Below are 21,021 nucleotides of genomic sequence, written 5' to 3'. Positions count from 1 at the left end.
ACTGAAACGGATCCAGCATGGATGGAACAGGGGAACAGGCAGTGCTCTGCATGCCTCCATCAGACTTGCTCTAGGCATGGCATCCAACACTATCCAAATCTGTAGCCTGGGGAAGGGGCATGCAGTTTGGGGAGAATCGCCAAGCATGGGTAGAGAGAACCATACTCATCCCCTGGGCCTAAAATCCTGGTCCTTAAGTGGACTCCTGCTCACATGAGAAATCTCTTAAGTCCTCAAGGCGTTGCCCGTTTCTTTCTCTCGTTTTTTTGCTGCAACAGACCAAGGTGTTAGCCTGTTGCATTAACTGGTGAAAAGCCAGGGCTACAACCGAATTACCTGAAATCCAATCTTCGTGCTGTTTTTTTTTTACGGTAATAATCAGTGCTTTTTTCTAAATAAAAATAAAGATGTTTAGGGGTACTCTCATTTTGACTCGAGAAAACCACCATTTTATAGTTCAAATCGGGAAAAATAATACAGTAAATGGATAGAAGTACAAAGATTCACGAAATGTATATGTCCCGTCCCCCCCCCCCCAAGAAAAAAAGCACTGGTAATAATATACATTAGCGTGCAGAAACCAATACAGTACTGTATTCTTATTGGCAAAGCATTACTGGGTATTAATAGTATTATTAGTAACAATAATAACTGATCCACGTGCACGCGAGTGGTCAGAGCTTCCATCCTCCAGTCTCTTTTCGCTTTGGGCGCGCGCGACAGCAAACACACACAAAAAACCCCCGCCGCTGCCACCAAAGTTCCACGCGCAGCCATTGGCTCGCAGCCCCGCAATTCCCAGCTCCTTCTGCCAACGACCCGGAAAAGAAGCAGCCGCCGGCCCCGCCCACACAGCCCCACCTGAGGGCACGCCCCCTCACATCTCCTCTTCCTTCTCCTAAGCCCCGCCCTTCCGCTTCTTCTTTTCTTCCCCTGGAAGAGGGAGGGGGTTGTTTTCGCGCTCCCTTCGGGCCAATAGGGAAGGGATATCCTTTCCGGGCGGCCGGTGGGTGGTGGTGGTGGTGGTGGTGTTCGCTCTTGTGTCGCACTGTAATGACGGCACCGCTCTCCTTTCCCGGAAGCGGAAGGCAGTTGGGATGGAGAAGGCGCTGGCGCTGCAGGGGCGGCGAGTCCGGGGCTCGGGCCCGTGAGTGCGGGGCGGGGATGGCAGGAGCCCCGGGCGACCCCACCTCCTCCCTTCAAGGGGCAGGTGCCGGGGAGCGCGCTTTGGCGGAGCTGCTGCTGGAGTTCTCGAGGGCGCAGTACCGGGCCCGGGATGGAGGTGGCGGTAGCGGGGGAGGCGGTGGCAGCGGCGGAGGCACCTCTGCAGGTGGAGGCAGCGGCAGCGGCGGGGCCGGCAGCAACGCCAAGGTGAGCCTGAGGGGTGGGCTGGGCCTGCCTCGTTCAGCCCCGCTCTGCAAGGCCCTTGCCTTAAACGGTTCCCCCAGGTTGCTACTGATCCCTCTCCTCTGAGAAGTGCATGACTGGCACAAAAACAAAAAAAACACTCCCACTGGTGAACAATTTCTTCCAGCTTGGAGATGCCTTTTATTATTATTATTCCCCACCGATCATCAAAGGCATAAGCAGGACGGCAGCTTGACATTCCTCTGCCGTGCCTGCAACTGAGAATTGTTGTTTTGTTTTATTATTTGTACCCAGCCCATCACACTGGGTTTTATACTCTTGTCTTTCCTCTACCCAGCGGGTTCAAGGCACTCGCTTACAGATAAGAAAGAACTGCTAAAAGCATTGGGGGGGGGGGGAACAACAACAGTTAAGCACTGGTTGAAAGAAAGCTAAAAATTTGGAAAGTGTTTTTTGTTGCATTTTAATTGCCTTCCAGAGAGGAGGCCGTATTAGCAGCAAAAGAGGACATACAGTATTTAGAGAGATGTGGCAAATCCATTATGGCGTAAGCTTCTGTCTGTCTGTCTGATATGTGAAGCGTTATCTGTGGTTGGGGGTCAGTTTGTAATTTATTGTGAACCAAGTTTGGAGCCAAGCTTTGGCTGAAAAGAGTGGATAGGTGAATCAACATCTGTTCTCTGCTGCGTGAAATCGCTGTCCATTAAAAGAGATCCCTACACAATCCCTGTTAATACTGCAAAGCTTCTCCCTTATTTTAGTGCAGTTGTTTTAAAATGAATCCTTATATGGGAATTTTCTGGGTTTCTTGTACTGTATGGTGCTTCATGCAAAATAAGCCCTGTAAAAACAGATTAGGAAAGGAAGGTGGGGTGGAGAGAGAAGGTACAATGTTGCATGAAGTCATAACTTCCCTAACACGGACAGAAGTAGACAATACTAGCATCCCTGGTTACTCCATGTCTATACTCCCAAGTGCATAATCGGATTCTGCATGGCCTTTGTGGGTTGGATGTGCTTCATTGGTGCACCTTGTCCTCATTTATAGAATAACCTAATGCTCACGTGTTGAACATTGCGAGTCATGTGTTTCCTCTGTCCAAAGGTTGCCAGATAACCAGAATTTTAATGATAAGCATTTCAATTGCTGCAAGTCCATGGGATAGATGCCAGCTATACAGAGGGTCTCGTTATTGGATTTTTGAGGGAGCAAGGTTTTCCTTAAGATCAAATGTTTTGCTCCATACTTGCATTTATTTAACTCATATATACAGTGTTCGTACAATGTACCAGACCTTTGGTTTGGATCACAGTACAACCAACTCCCCACTTGTGCGCAGTCAGCACATGTGCAGCTACTGGCATGTGTGCTGTTAGCGGGTGGGGCAGGGGCAGAACGGACTGGAAGGGATTTAGACTTGTCCTGCTGATGTGCACAGCGGCCGAGAACGGAACCCCCGCTTATAAATAACAATAATTCTGTAATAACTGTTGGTTTGTTCTTTTGACTTGACTAGATAGAGCGCATTGAGAAATGCTGTCTTGAGTTGTTCGGCAAGGACTACAGCTTCAGCGTGATCCACAATGGGAATGGTGAAATCTGCAGCCATTACCCCCGCCTGATTGTCTTCTTGGAGTATGAGAGCACAGATCAAGAGAGGCACACGTAAGTTGTGACTGCTTTTGGGAGGACTGTGTCTTACCCAAATTAACCTGAGCACGTGTGTGGCCTGCAAAGTGTGTCACTGGTTTTTTGGGAGATGTACTACTAGCAAGTTACTAATCAGTCTTTTCGTTCCATTTACTTGGCTCTAAAATTGGCTGCTCACATAAAGGGCACAAGTATTGGGTGCTGCCCTTGTGTTTTTTCTTATGAATGAGAGGCTACTGTGGTGTGCAAGTTAAGTAGCAACCAGTGAATATAAAAAACCCTGCTGGATTAGACCCATCTAGCATAACATCCTGTTAGCACCGTGGCTAACCAGATGCTTGTGGAAAGCCTGCAAGGCAGGACCTGATTATAACAACACTCTCCCCTCGTGTGGTTTCCAGAAAATGGTATTTAAAATGGTACCACCTCCGACAGTGGAGGTAGAACATAGCCATTAGAGATAGTAGCCACTGATAGCCTTATCCTCTGTGAATTTGTCTACTCCTCTTTTAAACTCCCATGCTGGTGCAGCAAGATGGCCTAGATTGGTGGTGTTGCCATCACAAGTGACATTGGGGCTGGCTCAGGATTCAGCAGGTCCTACAATGGGCCTTCCTGATGCTGTTTCAGGGGTTTCTGTTGATGGGAATGCTGCTGTAGGCAACTTCCATCTACCTAATGTTCAGGCAGTGCATTGAGGTGCCCCTTGCCAGTGGGATACCCCCGCAGTGCTGGGTAGAGGGACACATCTGCGCTATTCAAACCCTCTCCAGCACAGTGCGTCAGTGGCTTGAATTGTTCTGCCTTTGCACGTCATGGGAGTCCATGAAGTGATAGCCGAGTAGAAATTAAAGCATATGACAGATCTGCACAGTTGGATGTTTTCACTTTTTTCACTGCTGTGCTTTGAAACACTTTAGAGCTGCTTAATACAGAACTCAATTCCCATGCAGAACTTGAATCTGCATGCAGATTTTGTCATATGTTGCATGTTCCTTGATAAATTTACCACTATTTTTTTATAATAGCGAGCTCTGTAAGCTTGTTTATAATCCTTTGCATGCAGTGAGGCCTAACTGCACCACTTCTTGTTGTTGGTTAATTGTTTAATTGTGTCCGACTCTTCATGACCCCATGGACCAGAGCATGCCAGGCACTCCTATCTTCCACTTCCTCCCGCAGTTTGGTCAGACTCATGTTGGTAGCTTCGAGAACACTGTCCAACCATCTCGTCCTCTTCTCCTTTCCCAGCATCAGGGTCTTTTCCAGGGAGTCTTCTCTTTTCATGAGGTGGCCAAAGTATTGGAGCCTCAGCTTCAGGATCTGTCCTTCCAGTGAGCACTCAGGGCTGATTTCTTTAAGAATGGATAGGTTTGATCTTCTTGCAGTCCATGGGACTCTCAAGAGTCTCCTCCAGCACCCTAATTCAAAAGCATCAATTCTTCGGCGATCAGCCTTCTTTATGGTCCAGCTCTCACTTCCATACATCACTACTGGGAAAACCATAGCTTTAACCATAGCTTTGTCGGCAAGCTGATGTCTCTGCTTTTTTAACTGCCCTTACCCTCTAACAACCCTCAGTGTAGCCATAACCAGCTTGGGAACCAGGTTGCTGATATTTCCAAGGTACGTTGATGTGATCACTAGATCTCACAGACCACCTCTCCCCAGATAAACCAATCCGGACTTTGCAATCATCATCCCAGGCCCTTCTCTTTGTGTGCCTCTTCTATGTCAGGTCCAGAGAGTGGCAACATGGGAACGGGCCTTTTCTGCAGTGGCTTGTGGAATGCTCACCCCAGGGAGGTTCGCCTGGCACCTTCATTATACACTTTTAGGTGCTAGGCCAAAACGTTCCTCTTTAACCAGGCCTTTGGCTGATTGACATCCAATGCCTTTTTAAAATGGGTGGGTGGGAGTTATTGCTTTGTTTTGTTATTTGTCTTGTTTGGTTTTTGGTCTTTTGTTATGAACTTTGTGGTTTTATTCTGTATTTTAAAGTATCTTTATTCTGTGAACCTCCCTGAGATCTTTGGATGAAGGGCGGTATACAAATTTAGTAAATAACAACAACAACAACGATGACGTGGTATCCAGGAGTACCCCCACGATATGCACTTGCTCCTTCAGAGGGAGTTCATCCCCATCCAGAAGCCCTGCCCTGAAGTCTCAAATGCCATTCGTCAGTATAGGTGGACTTCTCTTTTTCCATCTTTAATGGCTAAGCTAGCTGCAGTCAGTAAAGTTATTTCCGTTTGCAAATTTGACTCATGCACAGCAGTGCTGAGCTGTGCTGCTGCTTAATGTGCCCACCAGCTGCAGGGTGTACCCATGTGATGTTTGCGTGTTTTTCATGCCTGGGTAGCTTTCATTGCCCTTTTGGTTCCTCTGAAGTTTTTTCACTTCAGCTTTCTTGCTGCTTTGAAAACCAAAACGATGACTTGGGTGTAAACTGTACCGTTTGATAATACTGTCTAGATCAGAAGGTAGAAAGTGGCTTCTGACCCTGAAGAGATGGGAAATGAGGATTTTGCAAACGCAGTTGAAAAATCCTGAGCTTAGTTTCAGTCCCCTCCTATTCGTAGTGAGAACTCAGAAAGATGTGGCGAGTTGCAAAATTCAGTGTGTTGGAAAGGAGGTCTGTCTTGTCCAGGAGTTGACAAAAGTATTGGTTCTTGGACTGAATCAATGCATCAACTTGTCTCTTCAGCTACCAAACCTTTGCCTGCTCTTTCTGAGATTGCACTGAGAGAGGAGAGGTGGAGACTGCAGCAGCGTCAATTGAATGACGCTTTGTTTTTATTCGAACTTCCTATTGGAGATTTAATTCAAATTTGGATTGGTATTTCGGGAGGTTGCCAAACCATGATGCATCCTGCCTGGTTAACCAAACCACTAAAACACTCTGCTCTGCAAGTATTCGGGGAGGGAACACTACTTTCCTGTATTGCAGCTTTGTGCTTCGCTTCTCCTCCTCCTGTGTTGCACACCTCACCTGCTTTGCCCCAACACCAACTTCAGTATCATAAAGGAGCTAACATGATTCCCAGCATTGCTTATTGCACTCCATTTGCCCTTGCCTGTTTAGCTAAGGGCACAGAGTTTATTAACGGTGAAGTGGCTTTTCCAGACAATGTTATTGTTGGAAAATCTTCCTATGCTTACTTTCCCCCCCTATAAGATACTTTCCCCCCTATATATCCTAGGGTTGTGCTTGTGAATCTCTAGCCCACGGGCCCAATTAGTCCTGCCAAACTTCTGAGGCTGGCCCGCCAAGCCATTTTTGGCAGGCTAAGATCTGTAGGGAATATGGCAAAATGATGTTGATATGATCTTCAGACATTAGCATTTTCACCCATGGCATTGAGTTCTTGACCCGTTTCCAGGGCTTAGATCAGTGCAGCCGTGGAGCTCTTTGCTACCTGATATCTCTTGGGGCTAGTCTAAAAATATGTAATAACGAATATTTTCATTGACGTTTCTTCTTGCTAAATAGTGCCATTCACCGCTCTGAGAGATACTATTGATAAAAAACTCAGCCACCCTTTCAGTTACTTCCAGGTTAATGTCAGAGAGATAGAATCTGATATTTTCATTGTGCCATGATGTTGGACTACTCAAAAAGCTCAATAACACGTGTTTGCGTAGCTGGTTGTACAATGGACAGTAGAAAAGAATATGTTCTGCCCTTGACAAAAGCTGAGGGGGAAACGTTCAGTCGGGCTAACAAAGGCCCTGCTTTGGATTGGAATTATTAATTTTGAAATATAAGCACCCCTGTTACCTGTTGTATTTAAACCATAAAACCTGGGGGAGCAAAATTTATTTACAGCTGACTCATTGTTTTGTTTTTCAATGTCCCTTAATCTGATTGGAATATTATGATAAATATATTGCTTACTTGAATTATTCAAGTGTTCCAAGTCAATACCAGTAGATCTGATTTTGCTATGTAAGAGTTGGAACCATCTAGATTTATAAGAGTCCCTAAAGCAGACTTGAAGGCTGGCAACGGAAATGGCAACACAACCAGTATTTTATTTATAATGCTTGCCCACACCCAGTATTCCATCGTGTGTATTCCTAGTTCTGCACACATAATTTTATACTTGATTGAATTTGGGAGCTCCAGGATACATCTCAAGAAACTTGAGTGTATCTTATCTAAATCACTATTATATAAAGGTAAAGATAAAGGGACCCCTGACCATTAGGTCCAGACGTGACCAACTCTGGGGTTGCGACGCTCATCTTGCATTATCCATATTGGGATCCCAAAAAGTAGCTGGGATGACACTTTCGCTTGAAAAAAAGTAAATAGCAGCTGGTATAAATCGGCTACCTTTCTGAAAATAAAAGCGAATTGCTGCTGAGGAGTACATTTTGCCTGCTTTATAGCACTTCTGCGATGGTTTGGCCAACCTGAGTTGCTCTGGAATAAAATTCCGAGATATTTGTGCGTCTTTACTTGCTGGATTTCTTGCCCTCTTATTTTCCATTTCTCTAATTTCCGGAAGAGAAGACCAGAATTTTTGGTATTCTCATAATTTATTGAGAGCTTATTGGTTTCACAATAGGAAATCGGGGAGAGTAAAAGACGTTGCAGACCTATCCTAGTCAATGATAATAAGGCCGTATCATCTGCTTGCCATAACAGTGGGACCGGGTTTTGATTGATTGGGGGGGAGCATGTGAATCTGTTTTTTGAATGTGCTCTGGAAAATCTGATAAAAACAAATTAACAAGAAAAGGGGTGAGAATACACCTTGTTTATGACATTCATAAATCTGGCCATGTACAGCTCCATGTACTGAAGACAGGAGGACCAGCGGAATATGGAATAGGTTGCACAGCATATCAAAACTACAGCTGCCGCTTCTAATTTAAACTTGATTCCGGGTTTTTAATCCATGGTGTGTGCCCTCCCCCACTGCTGTGTTACAGCAACCCTGTGAGGCAGGTAAGGATGAAAGCGTTTGTGAATGATCCATGGTCACTCAGAGGGAATTTGAACCTGCATCTCCTTGGCCTTAAGCGTTGAACCCTAGCCACTGTGCCATACTGGCTCTCGAGAAGAGGCTGCTGCTCGTCCTTCCATTTTCCCGTGAGCAGCTCTTAAGAGTTTATGTCAAACCCTGCCCAGTTCCGACGCCAGTGAGGGATTACTAGCTCTGCTCAGATACTTTGCGCACGCCAACAAATGCTTGCAGGGTTCTCTGCAAACAGAACGTTAGTGCTCGTTTTGTGGTGGGGGAGGCAGAAGGCACCTTTCAACGCATTCCCATCTTCCCCATCCAAAATAAGCTGAGAACTGATTCAGCCCTTCATTCTATGACCAAATCATATAGTCCTTTTCCCTCCTTGCTTTGGAAATTCTGCTGCTGCAATCCAGAATCCACCCTACTTTCATTTGCAGATTACTTAGCTGGCAGAAGAACTGAATCATCCCAGCTGCTAGTGGGATGGGGAGTGTGTGTGTGTGTGTGTGTGTGAGAGAGAGAGAGAGAGAGAGAGAATGAATGAATGAATGAATGAATGAATATATTGCTGATAAATATCTTGGAGGGGCCAAACAGCTCATGTAGATCCAGATATCCAGATCTGTAGTGAAACAGCAGAACAAATGAATGAACCACAGGACCACATAACACCGGTCCTGAAAGACCTACATTGGCTCCCAGTACGTTTCCGAGCACAATTCAAAGTGTTGGTGTTGACCTTTAAAGCCCTAAACGGCCTCGGTCCGGTATACCTGAAGGAGCGTCTCCACCCCCATCGTTCTGCCCGGACACTGAGGTCCAGCTCCGAGGGCCTTCTGGCGGTTCCCTCACTACGAGAAGCCAAGTTACAGGGAACCAGGCAGAGGGCCTTCTCGGTAGTGGCACCCACCCTGTGGAATGCCCTCCCACTAGAGGTCAAAGAGAACAACAATTACCAGACCTTTAGAAGGCATCTCAAGGCAGCCCTGTTTAGGGAAGCTTTTAATGTTTGATGGATTTCTGAATTTTAATGTTTGATGGATCTCTGTATTTTAGAATTTCTGTTTTGTTGGAAGCCGCCCAGAGTGGCTGGGGGAACCCGGCCAGATGGGCGGGGTATAAATAATAAATTATTATTATTATTATTATTAACTGCAATTCCGTTGGCAACTACTGTAATTTTTTTTAAAGAGTTCCTGTTTTAAATGAGGAAGGGCTGAGGGGGACAAGGAAAAACAACCCTGCCCTATGATGCATTCTTGCACAAATCAGAATTGGCTCCTTTCCTCAAAACCTACCTTCCTCCTTCCCAGAAAGCAAAAACGGACATGGCCAGGGCGATTGCTTGAAAAACAGAGTAAGGATAGGAACGTAGACAGCTGTCTTTGTGCCAGTACTTCAAAGAGCTTTGCGGCTACTAGCTACTAGCTTCATAAGTAACACAGGAAGCTGCCCTGGGCAGAGTCAGGCCGTTGATCCATTTCGCTCAGCATTGTCTACACCAGAGGTTGCGAAATAACTAAGTACTGCAGACCCCCTTGTTTTTTGAAAGCCAATCCATGGACCCCCCTCCTTTGTGAAAATGTTAATAATGTTAATAATAATAAATTTTATATTTATACCCCGCCCTTCCCGGTTTAGAAACCGGCCTCAGGGCAGCTAACAACAAATATAAAACATCAACCAAAGACAACTTAAAAACAACGTAAAATACACATCAATATAGCATCACCAGGGCAACTGGCCAAGTTAGTCCTGCTAAGGCCAGCAAGGAGACCAGGGAAATTTTTGATGTGGGGACCCAGAAGGGTTTCTTCATAAAAAAAAAAGGAAAGGAGAAAGGGGTGACAGATCAGGCTAAATTGAAGGCCAGGCGGAATAACTCTGTCTTACAGCCCGTGCGGAAGGAGATCAAGTCCCGCAGGGCCCTAGTCTCATGGGACAGAGCATTCCACCAGGTCGGCGCCATCACTGAAAAGGCTCTGGCCCTTGTGGAGGATAGTCTGGCTTCTTTAGGGCCTGGGACCCTTAAGCTGTTACTATTTGTGGACCTGAGGGTCCTCTGCGGGGCATACCAGGAGAGGCGGTCCCGTAAGTACGAGGGTCCTAGGCCTCTCTGATATTTTGGGTCATGTGAATGGTGCTACAGCACCCCCTGGGTGGGTTTCATGGATCCCCAGGGGGTCCATGGACCACCAATTGGGAGCCACTGGTCTATACTGGCTGGCAATGACTCTCTGGGATGTCAGACGGGGCTCTTGCTTAGCCCTACCTGAAGATGCTGGGGTTGAACCTGGGACCTTCTGCACTGAGCTATGGCTCTTCTGCTGCTCTGCAGCTGGATCCCCGTCATCCCAGACCATTTGCCATGCTCTCTGAAGGGCCACGGATTCCCCACCTCTGACCTGTCCCTCTGTTTTGAGCAGGATGGATAAAAATAAATGATTTTGGGGGGGTGGGGGAATTGGATTTTTAAAAAATGTAAATCAGATTTTTTTAAAATATCGGATTTTTAAAATAAAATGCTTTTGGAGGAAAAATCTAAAGATAATTTTCTATTTAAGTTACATTATGGTCCAAAGGCTATTCATCAGGAAATAAGGATTTGTTTTAAGTTTTTCATGTGTGCTAAAACTCAGTCTAGGGACGCGGGTGGCGCTGTGGGTTAAACCACAGAGCCTAGTGCTTGCCGATCAGAAGGTCGGCGGTTCGAATCCCCACGATGGGGTGAGCTCCCGTTGCTCGGTCCCAGCTCCTGCCAACCTAGCACTTCAAAAGCACGTCAAAGTGCAAGTAGATAAATAGGTACCGCTACAGCGGGAAGGTAAACGACGTTTCTGTGCGCTGCTCTGGTTCGAAGCAGCTTAGTCATGTTGGCCACATGACCCGCAAGCTGTACGCCGGCTCCCTCGGCCAATAATGCGAGATGAGCGCTGCAATCCCAGGGTCGTCCGCGACTGGACCTAATGGTTCAGGGGTCCCTTTACCCTTTACCTAAAACTCAGTATAAGTTTGTTTTGTTTTTAAATTGTTTAACCACATCAGTTAACAAACATAGATGCATATGCTATAATGCTATTGTATTAGTTAAATAAATTGTTTAAATTGTTATTAAGGAAATGATTATTTTTCTCCTTCCAGTAAAGTACAGCAGAAAAGTTATCCAAATATAAACCGTTAACTTATTAAACCTCACAATAATTTCATAATTATCTTGTCAATGTATTTCTAATAGTATAACCAAAGCAGTAATTTTTGATATAACTGCAAAAACAACTCTGAAAATTTATTATTCCAAAAATGAAACCTTCATCTGGTTGTAAATATTAAGATTATACCAGCAAGAATGAATCTTTCTCTAAAAAATCGATAATGATTTAAATCAAGTTTTACTGACTAGTGATTTAAATCATGATTTAAATTGATTTGATTTGGTTTTGAGCATTCTACTGTTCCTTTAAGGGACGCGGGTGGCACTGTGGGTTAAACCACAGAGCCTAGGGCTTGCCAATCAGAAGGTCGGCTGTTCGAATCCCCACAATGGGGTGAGCTCGCATTGCTCGGTCCCAGCTCCTGCCAACCTAGCAGTTTGAAAGCACGTCAGAGTGCAAGTAGATAAATAGGTACTGCTCTGGCGGGAAGGTAAACGGCGTTTCCATGTGCTGCTCTGGTTCGCCAGAAGCGGCTTTGTCATGCTGGCCACATGACCTGGAAGCTGTACGCTGGCTCCCTCGGCCAATAACGCAAGATGAGTGCCGCAACCCCAGAGTCGGTCCCGACTGGACCTAATGAACAGGGGCCCCTTTACCTTTACTGTTCCTTTGCACATACATGCCCCATGTGTTCAGGGAATTGGCTATCATGGTCCTCTTTGCCCATCCAACTGAATGGGGCAGGGCAGTGGTGGTGGTGGTTCTGTGAACCCCCCTGGAGGAGTTATTGCTTTGCCCCTTGTCCTTAATGGCAGGGGGTGGTTCTGCAGCAGCAGCAGCTACGTGACCAGATAAAGCAGACTGTTTTACGGGCTGGATGTGTGAACTGCACAGGGTAATAGAATATTCTATGGGACTTTAAGCTGGCGGTACTTGCTTCCTCGCTCGTCCTTAAAAGAGGGTTTTTTAAAATTTAAAAAAACATGCAAAACTGGAAATGTTGTACTTTATGTATTTTTCATAAGCAGGGGTCTGGGTTGCCATAGCAACCCCTTGGCTTACAGAGGCTTTTAAGAGGGCTTGGGAACTTTAATGGAGTTGGCATAAAATCATTGCGCTTTGGGCACGGTTCTCGGCTGGGCACCGGCTCCTGCCTGGCATAACCGCAGCATTCTCCTGTGTGTCGGAGGGAACTGCAGCCGCGAGTTCAAAAGCGTCCAGTTCCCTGGCACCATTAGGTGGCCGGATGTGTGTTCCTGGCACCCTCTGGCTGGGCAGGTGGCAGGGCCTTTCTCCTGTCCCCGAGGTTGGAACGCATAGAGAAGGTGCCCAAACGGCAGCTGTGCCGCGCAAAATGTTCCGTGCTTCTTCTTCTTCTTTTTTAACGAACGCTACGCCGACATCCGTGGAGAGAAAGGCACTTGCTCACCCCCAATAAGCAAGAGCTACAGTTCAGGGATCGTATGTAATGGGGTCATATTATACAACTCATTGGCTGCTGGTGCAAAATAGAAGGATTATTTCCAGACGCGATTCAAAGTTCCTGGTTATTTCGTTTTGTGAAGCCCCGAAGCAGGCTTGGGATCAGAGTACTTGAAGGAGGATGGGGCAGTTATCTTGGATGACCACCAACTGGGATGGCTTTGAGAGACGATCATCAGACAAATTCATGGAGGATGAGACTAGCACTGGCTAGTAGCCACAATGGTTGTGCTCTGCCTCCAATACTTCTGCATACCAGTTGCTAGAAAACCTGCTTTGATCCTCAATATTGTCAACTTCCCCCATCCTGCTAAAAACAAGAACAATTCTCATATTGTTGCATCCCTTATTAAATGCACACAGGCCGTCCAGGTTTCCTAAAGTGCCAAGCACCAATTATAAGCATATGTTATAATGCATAAAATACGTTATAACAGTGGAGAAAAATACATATGTGTTATCAGCATATACATAAAATTATATGATGCAGAAATATCGCACTACATGCAGCTCAACACTTTTGCATTGCTGTTTCTAAAAACAGCCAAACTGTACGCAAAATTAGATGCAAAAAAATCATCTTACACAATACATAGAATATGCTTCTTGTTCTTTTTCTTTTTTCAACAACAGCAATGCAAAAGGGGCTTATAAGCAGGCGCCTGATGCAAGAGGTGGTCCAGTGTGAGGAAAGCAGCACATCTGGTATCTCTAGTATTTGGTCTAACTTAGGCATAGGCAACCTTGGCTCTTCAGATGTTTTGGAACTACAACTCCCACGATCCCTCACCTCTGGCCCTGTTAGCTAGGGATCATGGGAGTTGTAGTTCCAAAACATCTGGAGAGCCAAGGTTGCCTATGCCTGGTCTAACTTGTAGATGAGTTCCTCTCCCCCTGCCCCTCCCCTGGGCAATTTTTGGCGGTAGCAAAAAATTGAGAGGTGGATTGTTAAAGGTGATCGTTTCAAGGAAGACTTTGGCCCTCCAGACATTTTGGGCTATAAGTCTCAAACATCTGGAGGGCAGCAGGTTGGCAAAGACATTTTAAAGACCTATCTGGAATATTGTGGAGTTGCAGTGTATCTGTCAGAAAGCTTCGTTTTGCCACTGTGAGGCACTCAAGCGAACCAGAGTAGCTCTTGCGAGACAAGTTCATTTGAGAGTGCTTGGCACTAAGGTGAAGCTTTGAGCCAGATGCTGTACCAGGGAACCTCATCCTGTGCAGTGTCTCGGTGATGGAAGGGGGTGGGGATGTGTGGTTTGGGGTGGATCACAGCTTATTTTGTGCTTCATATATCGCAGTTGCTTACTCAGGCTGAACCTTTGAATTAAATACAGAGGGACCAGGAGCCAACTTAAGCCTCATTAAGGTAATAGAGTGAGGGGCCAGATCTTTTGATCTGCCTACTGGAATAAATTTGAAACCATCAAGTGTTAACTGGCATTCCTTGGGAACTGGCTGCAGTTGACCCCGCCTCTCACGTGCTCCTTCCCCTGGACCTTGGGAGAGTCTCTCAATCAAGCCACTGTTTCTCCAGTGTCTCTCAAGAATCGTGTAGTCAGCGAAGCCTTTCATGGGCAAAGCTACCGTATTTCTCCTCAACTGCTCCTCTTTCACTCTTCTTTTCATCTCCCATCTTTGAATTCATATAGCAAATACAGTCCTCCCTGGGGGAAGAATTTTTAGCCCTTGTGTTCTCTTATGCAGGCTACATTCAGGTGATCATGCCATAGCTTATTACAGTGGTACCTCGGTTTAAGTACACAATTGGTTCTGGAAGTCCATACTTAACCTGAAGCGTACTTAACCTGAAGCGAACTTTCCCATAGAAAGTAATGGAAAGTGGATTAATCCGTTCCAGACAGGTCCGCGGAGTACTTAAACTGAAAGTACTGAAACCGAAGTGTACTTAAACCGAGGTATGACTGTACTCACCAACTGACTTTATGTGCCGCTGATTTCCTCCTTGGTGTGCCACAATTAAACCTGGAATTCTTCAACTAACCACAGTTTCCCATTTCATCTGGACCAGGAAACAATGGTTATCAGATTGGAACAAGCCAGGATCTTAAACCACAGGCCTAAATAGGTTTAACAACCTGGCTTGTGAAAGATTTCACTGAAATGGGAAACTAGGCTTAATTTGAAGACTTACTGTCTTATTGTGTATTATGTGGTGGGGAAGAGGTGGTATGAGGCTGGAGCAGTTAGGCAAAAGGTTTAGGCGTATCTCTGTTTATGAAGCCAAGATATGATGATCCAGGCCAATTGGTGCCTATTAAATGCTGGATTTGTTTTTATCCAGAAATAAAGCAGCAGGTACTCAGACCAAAGTGGAAAGTGTGGCATTGGAGGTGTGTTAGATCCCTTCCCAGGATTTTTGGTAATCCTCAGATCCTGCCTCATCCTGCCTCCCCATTAAATACCCACTTTGTTGAGAAGGGATCCAGGCTCACTCATTTTCCGTTCTTGGGCAATGTGCTTGAGCATATGAACACATCTCTGCTCCAGATGTTACTGGATTGTCAAAAAAAGATGGCATTCAAGGCCTGGTTGTCGGGCAGACGACTTTGGTAGTATGTCCTAGTTGGTTCTGCTGGACCTCTGGGAGGCTTTCAGTACTATTGACCATTTATTCTAGACCAGGCATCCCCAAACTGCGGCCCTCCAGGTGTTTTGGCCTACAACTCCCATGATCCCTAGCCAACAGGACCAGTGGTCGGGGAAGATGGGAATTGTAGTCCAAAACATCTGGAGGGCCTACGTTTGGGGATGCCTGTTGCAGACCACCTGACTGGGGTGGAACTTTTATCATTTTTTTTTCATGGTGGCTCCAGTACCACTTTGAGGGACAGTTCAAGAATGTGGCGCTGGGAGGCTTCTAGGGTGTCCTCCCATCTCGTCTCCCGTGCTGTTCAACATCTAGATGAAAACACCGAGAGAGGTCATTCAGGGATTTGGAGTTCAGTCTCATCAGTATGCAAATGACACCCTGTGTCTCCTTTCCACCCAACTCCAAGGAAACCATTATCAGTTCTGAATCGGTGTCTGATATTAGTGGTGGTGAACAAATTGAAACCTGATCTAGACTGTGGAGATCTGCATTTGGGTCTCTCCTCGGTAAGGCCACCAGCCTTGTAGCCATTGCCATCTCTCTGCTTGCTTGCTTACTTACTTACGTATGCTATGCTATGGTGCTGGAGGAGACTCTTGAGAGTCCCATGGACTGCAAGAAGATCAAACCTATCCATTCTTAAGGAAATCAGCCCTGAGTGCTCACTAGAAGGACAGATCGTGAAGCTGAGGCTCCAATACTTTGGCCACCTCATGAGAAGAGAAGAATCCTTGGGAAAGACCTTGATGTTGGGAAAGATGGAGGGCACTAGGAGAAGGGGACGACAGAGGACGAGATGGTTGGACAGTGTTCTTGAGGCTACGAACATGAGTTTGACCAAACTGCGGGAGGCAGTGCAAGACAGGAGTGCCTGGCGTGCTCTGGTCCATGGGGTCACGAAGAGTCGGACACGACTAAACGACTAAACAAATGCTGGTGGGGAGAGCAGGGTTAAAATTTCCTTCTATTTGTTAGCTAATCTGAGTCTGGATCCAGGATCTGTTATATTTGTGGCCACTAAGCCTTTTAAACAAGAAGACAGTCAAAGGTGAGGTGCACATCCTTGGTGGCTGTGGAGTTAACAAAACCAAGCCTTTGGTTAGTGGAAGTCTCTCCCCACCCCCATTCCCCCTGAGCTGTTGGCTTCAAAACAAGATGACAGAAGCTATCAGGCTTTTCACTGAATGTATGCCAAGATGAGATTTTGCAGTCACTTGTAGCCTGGGAAGCACATCCAGGCAACACCTGTCCCCTCCAATCTGCAATTGGTGCCTGTGCAGGTAATGGCCTGTTTTGCCTCCAATAGATTCGAGAGCACCGTCCAAGTTGGCAAGCTGCAAGACCTCATCCACCGCAGTAAAATGGCCAGGTGCAGAGGGCGGTTTGTCTGCCCCGTCATCCTCTACAAGGGCAAGGTAAAGCTGTTTGACTTTCATGGTTTGCTTTTCTTATGTGGATGTCTCATTGTAGCTTTCGCACGATTTTACTGGAGGGTGCCTTCACCCATGAGCAGAAGGCTCTAGAAAGCGGGTGCAACAGTCTCTTGACAACCTTTCTTTGTTGCTCCCAAGTCAAGCGGGCATGCACCTGTGCAGACTGAGGCTGGGCTGACGCGTTTGATAAGCTGCTCGGTAACTTGCAGATTTGTTTCGGCTCTGCTACTGATAGGTGAACTTAAAGAGGATCCTGCAGGGACCAGCCTAATCCCGCTCATTAACGGTTTGGGGGAGAGACGGTTCAAAGAGCATGCTAATGAAGCGCACACAGCTGATATTAGTTAAAAAGGAATTGCAAATAGTGGTGCAAAGTAGAATCATGGGGAAATGTAGCTTAGCAGAGGGTTGGGAAGTAATTAAGCCTGACCTGTGAGCCATGCAGACCTCCATCCGGAAGGCACAGCGCAGACCATGAGTGCAAAGCCCAGACTCTCTTGAATTCGGAATGGGAAAAGGCTGGGAGGAGGAGGGGGGTCCATTGCTTCTCTGTGCTTTGATGGTCATTTGTTGCATCTCTCTCTTTCCTCAGCATATATGCCGATCGGCCACCCTGGCGGGGTGGGGGGAACTTTATGGGCGCACAGGATACAACTACATTTTCTCAGGTAAGGGAGGTGTTGGTTTGATAATAGTTGCCATGTGTTATCTCTGTTTTATAACGCTAGTTGGGGGAGCGTCCTTGAAAATGGGTGTGAGCAGCAGGCTTGAGCTGCCATTGAGGACAGTGGCTTAGTTCAAAACGGAAACCAAACTCATGTTCCCTAGAAAGCCAAAGCTGGCAAGTTCTGCAAGGAGAGGAATACGCAAAGGGTATTGTCAGGTGGTGGTAACCATTTGTGGCCTTGTCTTTTGGGTCCGCAAGCTCCTCCGTAAGCAGAGGCTTCCTGTTTCAGTATTGGAGTCTGCTCCCCAGGGCATCTTCGTTGCATGTCTTAAGTGATGAAGCAATTGCGGGAATCCCTGGTCACACAGGAGGACTGAGACCAGGGTGGCTTTTTTCATTCCTTAGACACTGCTGCATAGATTCTGCATTTCAGAAACGAAGCAAAACCTCTGGGCCAAGGGAGCTACATGTTGCACAAAGAAACTCTGATTTCCAACTTTCAAGTTATGCAAAATATGAAATTTAGATAATTGTCCTCTTAATTACGGGGAGCTGCACTCAATGCTAAGACTCCCCTCCCCTGTTTTCTGATTGCCCGTACACCTTCAGGAGGTCATCACAGCATTAAGGTCTTTAACTTGGGTGGGGAACCTCTGGTCATATTTGGTCCAGCACAGGTCCCAATCTGTTGGGCGAGGCTGTTTCCCCCAAACCACACCCAGCTGCCCCACAGCTGACGTCACATATGAGGAGTCAAGTGTAGGGCAGGTACAGGTACAGGTGCAACTGGATTGGCCACGTGACAGACTTCTTTGTGGGCACCCTGATCACGCAGCTTATCGCTGCAGAAAGCATTGAAGTCCCCACCCATCAGCTAAAAGGGTGGTGAGGTCATGCCTGTTGCTATTGGCTGTGTCACCGAGTTGTGCTGATGGCCGATGACTGCAGCCCAGCTTTCTGCAAAGGATCCGCTGCATGACTCAGTTTCCTGAAGGCATCTCTGTTGCATTGCTGATCTCTGCAGAAAGCGGCTGAGCCACAGCCCTGTCCCTGGTGTCTGGGAAGCACTGAGCATGTGAGCTGGAGAGGCCACATGTCAATCATCTGACATCATTGTGATGTCAGGTGGTTGTCAGGTAAAGCTATACCATGAGGTGGGAGCAGATAAGGATCTGGCCCACCGGGCCAAAAAAGTTCCCCAATCCTGTCTTTTGTTTTGTTTCTTTAAATAAAGAGTTGAAACTGTTAGTGTTACTGCATGCATCAATTTCTTCACCTAGACTAAATGAACAGTCTTGATTTATGGCTAGCACCACTTGCTTTACCATGCAGGAAGCAGGCACCCGTTCCTTATCGACTCGATATGTTTCACGTATGCGCGTAGGATTCTGATCTCTTCAGAGCCATGAAGTCATTGAGTGCCAGTGTGCTGTAATCTGTGTCATTTTAGCTGCAATATCTCAGCCTAGCCTACCTCGCAGGGTCGTTTTGGGGGTCTGCATCACCTTGGAGCAATTTCCCAACCCTCCGCAATTCCCCATCAGTGAAACGAGAGGTGGGGCTGAAGGGAAAAGCTCTGTAATAAAGCTGGTCCTGTTGGTAGTATCCTTCCAGTTTGTGAGGCGGCAAGCGAGTCGCTTACGTGGGACGAACCTGGTGATCTTAGGACTCGTTCATCATCACAAACAGCATCTTACATTACTGGAACACGCAGGAAGTCCAGAACCATGCTTTGTGGGAGAAGTGCTGAGATTCTTCTGCCAGCTGACCCAAACTGTTTAGGGCAGAGGCTGTTGGCTACCAATATGCTGAACTTCTCTTGGTGTCTTCTTTGCAGGGGGCACAGACGATGCCTGGGCAGATACAGAGGACATGTCAGAAGAGGACTCTGCCTACAGGTCTGTTTGACCCAACCACCTACAAATATGTCAGACAAAGTTTAGACTCCTTTTCCTTCATGGATCTGCTTTACACCAGTGTGGTGTAGTGGTTAAGAGCGGTAGACTCGTAATCTGGTGAACCGAGTTCGTGTCTCCGCTCCTCCACATGCAGCTGCTGGGTGACCTTGGGCTAGTCACACTTCTCTGAAGTCTCTCAGCCCCACTCACCTCACAGAGTGTTTGTTGTGGGGGAGGAAGGGAAAGGAGAATGTTAGCCGCTTTGAGACTCCTTCGGGTAGTGATAAAGCGGGATATCAAATCCAAACTCTTCTTTACGCTGGCATGGCAGGGAGAAAATGTAAGAGGGACCTTTCCTGCCACCATGGAGCTGCAGTAACAGAAAAATTTGCACTTCCATAATTTCATCTCTCTCGAGGCAGGGAGGTACTTGGCTGTTGTGGGTCGCAAAGCAGTGTTTGGTGTTCTGTGAGAACAGGCCAGTCCAATGATGCTTTTTCTGGGCTGCAGAGTTTGGGTGGGGTGGGGTGGGGTGGAGGAAGGATCGTATGGGAGGTGGACTGAGAGCAAGTCCTACACATTTGCTGCCAATATTTCTTCTTGGGTTTGTTTGGGGTTTTTTTTTTATTCCACAAACATATAGCCTGGCTGTACTACAGTAAGGCACTTGGAAGTGCTTCACAATAGAATTTAAAACAAAACTGAAGAACAACTCATAAAAAGCAGTCCTAAAATCTGAGCATAGAAATATCAATAATAAAGTATTTTCAGACTTCATCAAGATCAAAAGAACAGTTTGAAGCAAAACTTTAAAAACCCATCAGCAGAATGGGCTCCATTGTTAGTGCATAGCTTGCAGTTTTAAGATTATTCCTTCTGGTAATTTTAGGCCAATTAAAATCTTCTCTCAAGGACCTGCTTGTTTGCCACTCACAGGGCAGTGTTGGATGTGTGTGACTTCTAAATTTGATTGTATAAGTGGTTTGGCTTAGCTCCCCCCCCCAGTTAATTCTGGAGGCCTTAATTCTGGAAGTTGTTGGGGACCTTTTTGGAGTTCTCAGTAACCCCTACAGAACCACCCCCAGAATAAGGAGTTAGGACAGGACACCTAAATCAATGTACGTTTTCATAGTAGATGTGCTCCCTTACAAGAAACCCCCTGCTTGGCAGGGGGTTGGACTAGATGGCCCTTGTTGTTGTTGTTGTTTAGTCGTTTAGTCATGCCTGACTCTTCGTGACCCCATGGACCATAGCACGCCAGGCACTCCTGTCTTCCACTGTCTCCCGCAGTTTGGTCAAACTCATGTTCGTAGCTTCGAGAACACTGTCCAACCATCTCGTCCTCTGTCGTCCCCTTCTCCTAGTGCCCTCAATCTTTCCCAACATCAGGGTCTTTTCCAAGGATTCTTCTCTTCTCATGAGGTGGCCAAAGTATTGGAGCCTCAGCTTCACGATCTGTTCTTCCAATGAGCACTCAGGGCTGATTTCCTTAAGAATGGATAGGTTTGATCTTCTTGCAGTCCATGGGACTCTCAAGAGTCTCCTCCAGCACCATAATTCAAAAGCATCAATTCTTCGGAGATCAGCCTTCTTTATGGTCCAGCTCTCATAGTCCAGCTCTCATAGTCCAGCTCTCATAGTCCAGCCTTCTTTATGGCCCTTGTGGTCTCTTGCAATTCTATGATTCTAAGAACCTCCAGAGATTTGGATAAAAAAATGTAACCCATTTTCCTAAAGAGGTTCTTCAGATGCTTTTACTACTGAGCTGGGACACCAT

The 21,021-nt window shown here is 46.5% G+C and overlaps 1 protein-coding gene across 2 annotated transcripts in view; it reads left to right on the top strand.

Moving 5' to 3' along the window:
* Positions 1-921: 921 nt before the first annotated feature.
* MTMR14 (myotubularin related protein 14) overlaps positions 922-21,021 on the top strand; it is an 84,434-nt gene continuing 64,334 nt past the window's right edge. Inside the window, exons 1-5 of one of the 2 annotated variants that reach the window (XM_035106897.3) lie at positions 922-1,371; positions 2,886-3,034; positions 16,553-16,661; positions 17,272-17,347; positions 19,184-19,244. In XM_035106897.3, the coding sequence (XP_034962788.3) occupies positions 1,054-1,371; positions 2,886-3,034; positions 16,553-16,661; positions 17,272-17,347; positions 19,184-19,244 (713 nt within the window). In that variant the 5' untranslated portion in view covers positions 922-1,053. The remainder of the gene's footprint in view (positions 1,372-2,885; positions 3,035-16,552; positions 16,662-17,271; positions 17,348-19,183; positions 19,245-21,021) is intronic. The other variant, XM_035106895.3, reaches the window with a different exon arrangement.

This window comes from Zootoca vivipara, chromosome 2 (genome assembly GCF_965207765.1).
Source record: "Zootoca vivipara chromosome 2, rZooViv2.hap1.1, whole genome shotgun sequence".
Taxonomy (NCBI): Eukaryota; Metazoa; Chordata; class Lepidosauria; order Squamata; family Lacertidae; genus Zootoca; species Zootoca vivipara.
This window is presented reverse-complemented; position numbering and strand designations above follow the sequence as displayed.